Below are 12,725 nucleotides of genomic sequence, written 5' to 3' on the forward strand. Positions count from 1 at the left end.
GGGTGATAGCCTTCCAATAATACTTTCTTTTATCTAACTCTCCTGACATGACTGCCTGAACTATATATAAATGCTTCCAACATTTAGATAATGAGAAGGAGTGTCACCTTACATGTATAGAACATTATTAATTTTAAAAATATTGTATGTCTATTGCATACTTTTATTTTAAAAAGAACTTTGGAAAGATAGATTAATGAGCTATCACATGCACTCGAGACTGGAGCACTTAATGGTTTGTTTACCATGAGATCAATGCTCAGGTTTTCTGAGTTAGTCTGCTTCATAAACATCTCCAGAAATCTGAACATTTGGGAATAATGTAGACCAAGTCTCTAGGTGAAGAGGTGAATTTTCCCCTTCAATTACTTATTTCATCCACTAGAAGGATTTTACTTTTGAGAAAAGGAAGAAGATTGGTGGAACCTTGGGAATATCCTGGTCCCTTCCTCCATTCCCTTGGCTGCTTATCATATCTTGCTGGTTTCCAATCTCTCCCTGCAATGTCAGTAATATATGTAGTTGTGGAAGGAGGTCTATGCATTCTCTCTCTCTTCATTCCTTGCCCTCCTCATGTCTTAGAGAAAAGAAACCTTTTGACATAATGGTGGTGTGATGTTATATATGCTCCATGCGGAAGAATCTGAGATTGACCACAACTCACATGGAACACGGTTACAGATCTACAAGTGTTAGGCTCTCCCTCTGCCTCCTAGGACAGGGACAGGGACAGGGACTTTGGTGCCCATGACCTTGGCCTTGGACATTTTCTTTCTGGCCCTGGGTTCTACTTCCACACCTTCCCAGACACTGCAGGTCACATGATAAAATTAAAGCTCTCTGCAGCTGTGTTCTTTCTCCTGACCTCTGTAGGTTGTTTAAAGAATATTTTAGGTGATTTGGGGAAAATTCCATATTTCATGAAGTCTCTTTTTTTGCTACAAGAAAAGTTTAAAGTAACCTGGCCAGTCTGGGGGGACAGAGCTTTGGAAGACATTGAGATTAGATCCCAGACAGTTTTTGAGTTAATTCTCCCAGTTTTGTAAAACAGGTCCCAGGTCTGAAATGCACAGTCACAAATCAATAACACTATTTTGCTAGCAACCCCTCCCCCCCTCTCTCTCCCCGATCCTGCTTCTCCTTCACAGTATTTATGTGCACTTGGCAGCCAGGGCCTGCAGAGGTAGGAGGAGTGTCAATGTCCTTGGGTGACTGCCTACAAGCCAGGAGGTATGGGGAGGCTGTGTATCTGGGAGTCTGGTCCCCTGGTAGTGCCTCTGCTGTGTGGCACCTGGTGGGGACTCCAGGCACCGGGCAGAGATGCTACGCAGCTCCCTGCATGATAATGCTGCAGGGGCGCAGCTGTCCCCTACCCCTCACCCGCGGCAGCTGGTCTACCCAAGGTTTCTGCAGCCTCTTTGGTGAAAGGTATTGTCAGCAAATCAGCTTGTGCTCCCAGCAAACTTATGAGGCACAGTCTAGGTCCCCTTGAAGGTTAGAAATGCCTACCATGCCTATTGTGAGCCACTGTATACTGCAGCAGACTTTGCTCTCTCTTGCCTACCCCTGCCTCTCTGCCAACCTTTCCCCAGGACCCATCATTGCTGGATGCAGCGGTGGGGGTGCACCATTCAGCAAACTGCAGATGAGAAACAAGTCCCAGGCCCCTGTTTCCAGAACAGTCCCAAACCTCAAAGGCAATTCTGCTTAGGAGCCTCTAAATTCAGAGGGCAGCCAGTACAGTTGGAGAAGCACAAAGCTCCTTGAAATTCCATGAATTTTTGACAGTTTTCTTCCCCATTTACTCCTTGTATTGTATCAGGGTAGGTCAACACAAGGTGGGACATGTAGGTTGACTTTGAACTCAGTAGCTGGTCCAGATGCTGAGGATGGGAGCAGAGAAGAGCAGTGAGCCTGCAGTATCATCCTGCAGAGAGCTATGAGGGGCCCCACCAGGTGACTCAGCTCTTTGCCTTTTAGTTATGAGATTCCAAAAAGCAATCTTTACACGTTTAGTTTGGCCACCAACTGTGGAGAGAGACACCTTGTAGGGATGCTTCATATCACTGTGGTGTAAACATATGGCACCTGCTCCTGGCACCATGGGACAGCCTGGAGGGCCAGAATCCTGTCTGCTGCCATGCCATGGTGTTTCTCTCCTTGCTTATCCCCCAGAGTGATTTCTCAGAGGCACAGCAGAGGTCAGGAACCCTGGATCTGTAGGCATTGTGGAATTCTGATCCCACCTTCGCTCAACCGCCTGTTTTCCTTCCAGTGGGGACTTAAATACTTTTGAGATGGAAGAAATGAACTCATATGGAACATGACTTGACAGATTTTTGTCCTCTTTCTCCTCTGGACCTAATCAGATAATTTGGGGTTATAGTAGAAGGCCCTACCTCAGTGATGGCGAACCTATGACACGCGTGTCATCACTGACACGCGTGGCCATTTCTGATGACACGTGGCCGCATGTCGAGGATGAAACATTTGCTGCTCCTGAGGATGAAACATTTGCGACTAGAGTCTTGGAGTTAGTTTTTTCCTCAAAGTGACACACTACCCGAGTTATGCTCAGTTTTTTGGCGAAGTTTGACACACCAAGCTCAAAAGGTTGCCCATCACTGCCCTACCTTATCTCCTGGGACTACTCTGCTTTGAGCCAACCTCCCCATCCAAAGCAGGCCTTTCACGGTTGATCCTTCCCCAAAACATTTCATTTAAAGAGGAATGTCCATGAGTGCATTTCAAAGCTCTTAATACAACTAGGGTTACAAGGTTCCCTGAGAGGCACTGCCTGTCCTGGGTTTGGAATGACACTAAGTTGAGCGAATCAGGAAGAAAGATCAGCTTCATAATTTAATCTCCCGTGCTCTTGTGTCACTGACCTACCTCCATCTCAATGTCCCCTGTTCACTATCGCATTCTGGTGGCCAAGCAGCATTCCCTGGCTCCCTGAGCCTGGGCTTTAAAAAGAAACAGATTTTCTCTTTGTCTGGGTCTAAGGGAAGGTCTGAACTCCAAGAAGAGGAAATGTTCCCAGATTCTCTGGTGGGTGGCAGTGGTGGTGGGTGGGGTTGAGAAAAGGGAGTCTCGGTGGGCTCTCTGTGGATGCCGTGGCTCGGGATGGGGGGCAGAGAGGTGCAATATTTGTTTTCAATTTTCTTTTCCTTCGCTACAATCCCCTTCTATCCTCAAGCCTTTACCAAAGTTTTGTAAAACTGGTGTTTGCTATGATTTAGGAAATTAATGGAAGGGCCTGTGGCCACACTTGAGGGTCTGTTCAAGGCAGCAGAATGGCAGCCTGGACCAGTTGGCTGAGAAAAACTTCGGGAGTGGTCCAGGGAAAGTGCCAGGAGAGGTGACAGCTGCAGCCAGGACTGTGTAAGAACTGCTCAAGGATGATCTCCGCGATCCCCGGGAAGGGAAACTGGTCAAGATTGAGTGTCCTGCACTGGCCAGGGTGAGAGGTGTGTTCTTTGGCTATTAAGTGGAATAGGGACCTCGGAAGCCTGGGCTATATTTAGGAATAAAAACTCGTTAAATTAAGACAGCTATGGTTCTTATTCTTCTAGCCACTGGCTCTATTCCCAAGCCTCCCCACCCACCTCCTCTGACTCTTATGATGTTTCTGTAAACCACTTCACATTCTGAACAAAGAAGATAATCTGAGCTTCTCAGTGATGTTTATTTCTGATCCTGCCCTTCTTCCTATGATGTGTGTAAAAACAACAATAAAGGAAATATTCCCCAAGTCCCAATCAACACATGCCATTATAGTACAAATATTCCATCATAATAAATATCTAAAGGTGGTAAATTAAAAATATGAAGGTAATTTGGTATCTGTTTGCCTTATACATGACTTCCTTAACCCAAATTATTTTATCACTATTTGTTCCCTGCTGAGATGTACCTATGCCCTGAAAATACACCACCACTGGAGCCAGTCAAGGAAACTTACTTTCTATTGGGACTCCATTCGATAACCAGCTAATTCTGGGTTTGGGGTTGCCGTTAGCTCTGCAGATCAGGGACCCGTCCTCTCCTGGGGACAGCACAAGATTTTGAGGTGCCATGATCCAGTATGGAGCCGCTTGATTGAGGAAAGAAAAAAACACAAAAATTTGAGTCAAATAAGTATTCTAGCAAATTAGGTATAATGAACTATTTTATTAAATAGCATTTTGTAAAACATTTGTTAATTTTATTTTTTAGAGTGAATAGATTTATAAGTGATGCTTCAAATAATACTTCAGATTTTCAAAAGAATGTTTAAAGAGACTCACTGATATCTATGTATTACTTCTAAACCTTTTTGATATAATTACCATCCATTTTACTGTAATTAACCATACATCAAACAGGCCACAGATTTATCCAAGGGTGTAGAGCAATTTACAGGCACAGATAGGACTGAAAACATGAATTAAAATTCTGAGCCTCACAGAAAATATGTCATTATAAAATTAGGAAGCTATTTTTAAAACTTTGCAATTGTGAAAAGTTGCAAAGTTAACATGTAGTGTTCCCACAAGCCCTTCACCCAGCCTTCTCTAATGTTAATATCTTATATAACCATGGTACACTTATCAAAACAAGAAATTAACATTGGTACAGCGCCATTAACTAACAACACACTTCATTAGAACTTCCCCAGTTTTCCACGGTCTTATTTCTGTCCCAGCACCCTGGACACCACATTGCATTTACTTGTCATATTTCCTTAGTTTCCTCCAATCTGAGAATTTCTTGGTCTTTTGTGTCTTTCATGACCTTTAGACTTTTGAAGAACACTGATCAGTTATTTTGTAGAATGCCTTTCGACTTGGATTTGTCTGTTTTCTCACAATTCGACTCAGGTTTTGGGTGATGGATCTTCTGATTACATCATATCAGGGAGCACGTGGTATCAACATATTTCTGGTTGTGTTAATCTTGATCTCTTGGTTAAGGTGATGTTTGCCAGGTTTCTCCACTGTAAAGTTAGTATTTTCCTGCTTTCCATTCTCTGTTTACTTAGTGGGGCACTAAGTTCAGCCCACATTCAAGAGGAGGGACTATAAGCTCCACCTCCTTAAGGGAGGAGTATAAAGAATGTGAAGGCATCTATTTAAACTGCCTCAGTAAATTATTTTCTTTTGTGGCGGGATAAATACAGGTACTTTGAGGCTATACAAATATCCTCTTTCTCCTTAAGGTTTCATCCACTAATTTTAGCATTCATCACTGGCTCTTGCCTGCAGCAATTATAACGGAGGGATTCTAATGGCGATTTTCCATTTCCTTAATTCTTTCTACATTTATAATTGGGATTCTTTTGTAAGGAAGATTTGAGGAAGCTATTTTAAATCTTATTTAGATGCACTATAAGTATAAATAGCAATGAGAAGAGATTCACAGTATCATGAATGTTGATATAAATTTACGTTTATTATTATTGAAGAATATAATGGGAGGCATGCGAATTGAAGATTTAGGGCCTCTCATGAATGCAAGAGCAATACATTTTAAACAATGATATGTACCTTTTACTGTGACAGAAATGGTGTGATGGACGACTCCTAACGCATTTTTGGCTATACACTGGTACTTTCCCGAGTCTGCTTCTGAAACCTGAATGATCTGCAGAGTTTTCTGAAAGTTCCTGTAAAATGTCCGGTTGATGGGTAGTGTTCCATCTTCTTTTATCCAGTAAATAATTGGCGTAGGCCTGATAAGATAAATAAAGGATGATGATACAAAAAAAGAAGTTGACCTACCTGCTTTTGAGGGTGAATTTTCATGTAAGTTTATAACAAATACTTTATATAAAGTTAATGAGAAATATACAGGTACTTTAACTAGCATCACACTTTTATAAGTAATGCTCAGAACCTTATGTTTAAGGCTATCATCTACCATTTTCAACTAAGCAGAATTATGCTACTTTGTGGCACACCATAAACGTTGACTGCAGTGGTGCGGTGAGTATGCCAGCACGAGTTACTTTACTGACGGGACCTAAATGTTTTCTTCCAAGTTCTCATCAATGAGGCACTCTTGGAAAATTTTACATGAAGGTACTATGCCAATCAAAAGAATTACCATGAAATTAATGATACTGAGTTAGATTTTTTTTTTTATCAGCTAGAGTTAAAGATGCACAGAGAAAGAGATGATACACATAGTCATGCCCAGGAATTTTTTTTACACACATTTCCACATCAAATGAAAGAGCATTTTTATTTCAAACCAGGCTATCTGGTAATGTAAATGAAGTAATTAGAGAGATGGTGCTCTTTCCTTAATTTCATTATTATTTATTAGAGGCCCGGTGCACGAATTTGTGCACGGGTGGGCTCCCTTGGCTTGGCTGGCGATCAGGGCTAATTGGGGTCTGTCTCGCCCAGTCCCGATTGGTGCTGGCCAGCTCGGGGGAGGGACCACAGGAGGTTGGCCAGCCAGCCAGGGAGAGGGACCATGGGAGGTTGGCTGGCCACGGGAGGTTGGCTGTGGGAGTGCACTGACCACCAGGGGGCAGCTCCTGCATTGAGCGTCTACCCGCTGGTGGTCAGTGCGCATCATAGCTACCGGCCGATTATCCAGTCGTCTGGTCGTAATGGTCACTTAGGCTTTTATATATATATATAGATATTTTAAAATATTATACCAATTGACAAGAAGAGATTAAACTCATGTATTACACCATTTCTCACAGTGTTTCTTATTCAATTATGAAATATAGAGACCGATGAAAAGCCAGAACACAGGCTGAGAGTTAAATATCTGCTTTCAAGTTCAGCCCTGTCCCTAAATTGTTCTCTGACCTTGGCTCCCTGACCTCTTTGGGCTTCAGTTTCCTTGGTTGCCTTACTGGGGATAATAATGCCTGACTTGATCAAGTGGCTTTAGAAGGTTTTCATGAGGGTAAAATAAAAAATCCACTGGACACTAACATTTACAGGCATGGAACTAGAGACAAAGCACTGAGTTGTGTGTTGGGAAGATAAAGATAAAGAAAGAATGATCCAGGCTCTCAGGAAGGTCACAATATTTGTCATTAGAAATACAAGTGGGATTAACTATTTTAAAAATTGATTTTGGTTTTTTTGGTTGAACAAAAATAATTGAACACATATATTTGATGAAATGGCTTCTAAAATAAGACATGATGTGAATATAAAAAGCAAAAATGTGAAATCATTTTGAAAAGCTGAAGCTACCATACACATGTGGAATCAGATAGCACACTATGGTGTTTCCTTACAGTCGGATTAATTTGCATCTCCTATGATCTGGAGGTGAGAGGGCAGTGGTGGTAGAAGCATGAGATCACAGCTTAGCTGCGTCATGAACTGCTCTGGAGGCCTGCTACTCCACTGAGCAGGTGTTAGGAATTAGAAATACTTTTATTCTATGAGTCTCATGTTTATGGATTTGTAAGTGATAGAGCTCCAATCTTAGTTTTACAGCATTCCAAGCTTTAAAATAAATTTTGGAAGTTTGAGGCAATTTCCAAATACCAGCCATATTTTACATTTTTATGTAGTATATCACTTGTGGGAAGGGGAATCACTAAATTGTGAGAACGGGTACATCTACTCCCAAAAGGTTGAAGGTTGGTAGATTAAACCACTTTTTAACACAACGTTGAAGAAAATTGCAAGGGTTTTTTGTTTGTTTGTTTGTTTGTTTGTTTTTATTCTACTGGGAAAGATATATACTTAATGTATCTTTAAATGAGGGCTTTGCTAGTTTTCAGGTGCTTGAGAATCTGAGTAGTGTGTAGTGTGCTTTCCTGCCACGGCCAGCAGAGGCCTCCATGTGTCTCCAGCCATAAAGTCATTCCTGAAGGCCGATTCTGGGAAGGAAGGTGAGACTGCTGAGTTACCAGTCAGGGGAAGCACAGTTCAAACATGTGATCACAACATGTTTCTGAGAATCTATTCAATGCTTTCAGCATATGCACCCATATCAATTGTACTTGCTCTATGCCATTTATCAGAAGGAACTAGGTAGAAGCTTGTCTCTAATGTGTACCTAATGTAACAGTTGTTCTTATATCTGAGCGAGGCCTTCCTGCAACTCCTGTCAAGGGCACATAAGTTCTAGGGGTGACATCAATTTTGACGAGACATTTGGAAAGAAGCTGGGCTTGTGACTTTACAGTAGGAAACAGTGCAAGGAACAGTGTGCTAGTTTCGAGGCTAGACCCTAAAAAGCTGTGCGTGCTTTTAATGTTAGAAGAATTAGCCTGGGCTGGGCCGCTAGAGGAATGTGAGAAATTCAAGGCCAAGAGCTCAGCTGTGCAGCTGACAGCCAGCACTACACCCTCCGAACTGTGAACCCATAGCTTAGCCACCTAGCAGACACATGAGCAGGCTCAACCTAAATTAGCTGGATTAGCCCATTCTAGTACAACCTCCCTACAGACCTGCAGAAAAATAGCTACTGTTTTTAAACCACTACGTTTTGAGGTGGTTTGTTACACACAGTGGCAAAATAATACACCCTAATTATAATTGTAGCAATCATAAGGTGATTACTGATACTTATTTCATGAGGAACACTATTATATTAAAAATCTATATATATAAAAGCCTAAGCAACCATCCAACTGTCTGACCATCTGACTGGTAGCTATGATGCGCATTGACCAACAGGGGGCAGATGCTCAATGCACAGGCATGGAAACATGGAACAGACTGATGAATCTTAGAGGGGAAGGAGGAGAGGGAAGGGCGGGAAGAGATTAACCAAAGATCTTGTATGCATACTAGAGGCCCTGGTGCACAGATTCGTGCACTGGTGGGTCCCTCAGCCTGGCTTGTGGGGATCAGGCCGAAACTGGCAATCCGGTATCCCCTGAGGGGTCCCAGATTGTGAGAGGGCGCAGGCCAGGCTGAGGTACCCATTGGTGCACGAATCCATGCACTGGGCCTCTAGTGTTTTAATAATATGGTATTATGTGGGCTATTTTGGAAATAATTATCAGCTATTTCTTGATGCTTGATGGAATTATACAAGACAATGACTCTTCCTATGATATTAATACTTCTCTACCAATCTATTCTGTTTTTACAAGAAATGTATACCAAGACACAAAGTATTAACTCACAGTCCTTCTGCAATGCATTCTAACGAAAGAACATTTCCTCTTAATTCCTCTTTGTTACTTGCATTGCCTTCTGGAGTTAAAAATGTTGGTGGCCTCTCTCTACTTGATTTAGCTGCAAACGAGAAAATCAATATGTATTAAAAGTTATGAATATGTATTTCTAGAAACACAGTTCACTGCCTAAAAATCTAATCCCTTTTCAAAACTATTTAACATTGTAAAATTTGTTAAACTACACATGCACACTCTTTGCCTTACAAATAGCTGTTGCTCACTTAGCAACCCAGGAATAGAAACAATTTTGGTTGCATAAACACTAATGGTAAGAACTATTCTCCTTTCATATATTTTCTTAATTTGTAAAATTTTTGTGAATTTTTTGTGTACAGGTAAATTTTCACAATGTAGACATAGAAAGGAAAATCATGTTCTCAAACTATACATTATGTAAAATTAGTGCTCAAAGCAAAATTAACTGTCTACTTTCTAGAAGATGTTAGATTTTTCTGAGGGTATGACTATGGATGGGCCATTCTGGTTTCCACCAGGGACAACATTGCACTCAATACCATTGATTAATCATGGAGATAAATTTGTGATAGATGTCTAATAAGTCAAAGTCCTCAAGTTGCAAGGTTTATGGAAAACAAAACAACATAAAACAAAATTAGAAAGTTACTAATAGAGGTCTGGCAAATTTGGCTACAAATTAAGAATAATAATGGAGTTAAAGAAATTGAAACTGGTTTCCTCAATGAAAATATAAAGAGGGCTCAAATCAGAGATCTCTGGGAGATTTATACAGGCCACCTTCTTTCTTATGGAGATATTGCCTAAATGTGGTCTTATATTCTGGTGAACTCTCAGAAAAACTTAAAGTAGAAAGCAAACCATATTCTGATTCTGTAGCCCTTTACAGTTTTCAAAAACTTTAATGCATTAACTATTTGATGATCTCAAAAAACTGAATATGGTAAAATTATAGTTTTTCTAAGATTTTAAAGTTAGAGGTAATCTTACTCCTCTGAAATCACTTTGAGAATGGTTTTGAGGCCTATGTCTTTCAGGAGTATATTACAACAAAAATAAAATAAAACAGGAGTTGTGGCATGTCTATTCTGGTGACTGATAGAACCTTAATGTTTTTTACTTCATACTCAAAGGTAAAAAATTAATGCAGCACAAATTCTGCCTTCTAGATAATTAAGAAGACCCCATATTCAGAATCCATAATTTCCAATGATCAATTCTGTACCTGAGATCCACATTTCCCTTAAGGAAATCAAATTCTTTTATTTTCGAAAGAATGAAGTTAAATGCTCTATTTTGTAAAAAATTACTTCTACTGAAGATAATGACTGGGTTTTAAACAAAATTGAGAAATACTGTTGCTAATTATACAATATTCATAATGTCATGTGAAAACAGATGGAAAATGTGATAACTTGCTATCAAAATCCACTTACTGTTAGTTGCTAAAGGTTACTAAGATGTTGAAGAGTTAGTATTCAAGCAGGTTAATGCACCCTGCCAATTCTTATTTAGTTCATGAGGAAAATTTATGAACAAGACAGAAAATGAAAAATCTAATTCTGAACACACATGAACATTTTTTTCCGAATTATGTGAAATGATTCTTTGCATGAAAACAGCTATAATAATTTTCATTATTATACATACAACATGGAAAATGTTTTAGTGGCATGTTTGCAAGCTTATAGCTAAATTTCACAAGAAACATACATTTATTCTAGTGGTAACTAGGAATTTCATAAAGAAATAAGGTTAAATAGCCATGGAGGTGAAGTTAGTGAACTAAATTCTACAATGAAGGAGAGATTATCAGTTACAATCACCATAACTCACCACCATAAACCTCAGTGTCACTCAAATTAGCTGCTATAGTGTCATTCAATTCATCCACTGAAATAAACAGAATATTATGAAGAATGTAAAAAGTAGGGGAGAAGGTATTGCAAGAAAAAATATTGGGCAACGAAAGCAAACACATCCTTTTATGCTGACCAAGGGCCATCCCTACCAACTAAAAACAGTGCTTTCCATTGTACATGACTAACTCATTAATTTACTCAGTCACCCCCAACCAGCATTATGTGAACATATAACTGAAGCTGTAGGTTTGCCCATTAAAGGTATCATGGGGCATAAATCACACGCAAATGCGCAGAACTTCAAGTGAATTCACAAAGTTATCAGGAAAACAGTAACGTTAATTACAGCAAAAATTGTAAAGTACAGTATTTAGGGTCTGTATGCATGCTCTTTATAACACATATGCCAACACTTTAGTCACTATTCACAGGTAGTTTCCTGATCATTGAATCCCTTTACTTCAGTCAGTAGTAGTGAACAGTTGATATTTTTTACACATCATTGAAAGACAGATGCAGGGAGCTAAACACTTACCTAAAATCACCTTCACAGAAATAGGTTGCTTCTGCTGTATGGTTTGAGTGTGGTTAAATCTGGCGTAACAGATATAGTCTTCGCGGGAATCCTCTGGGAGAACATTGGAAAAATAAAGGTCTCCATTCAGACCCTGGGAAACCCTCTCACTCTGTGGAAGTCTTTGAAAGGCTGGGGAAAGGCAGAGAAATAGCCAGAGCATTCTATCATTAAAGCGACCACTTTCCAAATTAGCAAGACAAATGTATCTACCACTAGTTCTATGTATTATTAAATCTCCAATTGTACCTGTGGACCCTAATTTCTCTGGAGTAGGACAGAGATGAGATTAGATTTGTACAGTGAAGTGTTTTATTAAGCAAGTGTAAACCAAAAAAAAAAAAAAAGAGTTTGTGTGACCTTTCCTAATATTTTAGTTAATCTCTGAATATACACATATGCACACATGCCTTAGAATACGCATTAAGGAAGCTTATAAGGATATTAACCTGGGTTTCATCATCACAAATGGCCAGACATCAAATACGGGGAGAGCACCTACCGTGAACTAGGCCCTGTGCAGGTGTCGGGCATAACAGGGTCCCTACCCTGTCTGAGCTTGTCTAACTGAAGAATCAGGCAGCAAAAGGGCAATTAACAATAGGGTGCAATAATGACACTATTTAATACTGCAGACACGCCCCTCAGCAGCCCGCCTCACCCAGCCTTCCTCACCTCCTCTGCTTTTTCTTTGCTGAGTTACTTAGCACCTTCTAACATACAACATATTTCATGTGTCATATCCATGGCTTACTGCCTGTCTCCCCGTGCCAGAATTCAAGTTCCAGGGGGACAGAGACTACCACCTGCATGTCTTCCGTGGTAGCACTGAAGCTGCACCTTGCCCTGCATAGCAGCTCCGTAATTAAATCAGCAACTGTCAGCTTCGTGTTTAACCATTTACTTCCTCTCAGGTCCAGTTGAGGAACTGTCTAGCTTCAGGCACGAAGGGAAGCTTTTCTAAGTTGGTGAAGGATGCAGGGAGGTGGGACCACTGATCTGTGCGTGAATTTACACTGGGCTGGCTAACATGCATCCTGAAGCTTCTGACTCAGTCCACAGAGTCTAAACTGGGAGAATTCTTCAGCTCTGAAGCGAAAGAACTAGGAAAAACTGCACACCCCAGGCCCTGGGCCAGGTTGTATGGGACCAGAGGATT

General features: G+C 40.6%; 1 protein-coding gene across 1 annotated transcript in view; it reads right to left on the reverse strand.

Annotated features, from left to right (window-relative positions):
- Nucleotides 1-12,725, reverse strand: part of NRCAM (neuronal cell adhesion molecule) — a 255,637-nt gene that overhangs the window by 44,318 nt on the left and 198,594 nt on the right. Inside the window, exons 8-12 of the mRNA XM_054726170.1 lie at nt 11,528-11,698; nt 10,967-11,023; nt 9,101-9,212; nt 5,529-5,713; nt 3,965-4,096 (exon numbers count right to left, since the gene is read on the reverse strand). Of these exons, the coding sequence (XP_054582145.1) occupies nt 3,965-4,096; nt 5,529-5,713; nt 9,101-9,212; nt 10,967-11,023; nt 11,528-11,698 (657 nt within the window). The remainder of the gene's footprint in view (nt 1-3,964; nt 4,097-5,528; nt 5,714-9,100; nt 9,213-10,966; nt 11,024-11,527; nt 11,699-12,725) is intronic.

The sequence above is a fragment of the Eptesicus fuscus genome, chromosome 14 (genome assembly GCF_027574615.1).
Source record: "Eptesicus fuscus isolate TK198812 chromosome 14, DD_ASM_mEF_20220401, whole genome shotgun sequence".
Lineage (NCBI taxonomy): Eukaryota > Metazoa > Chordata > Mammalia > Chiroptera > Vespertilionidae > Eptesicus > Eptesicus fuscus.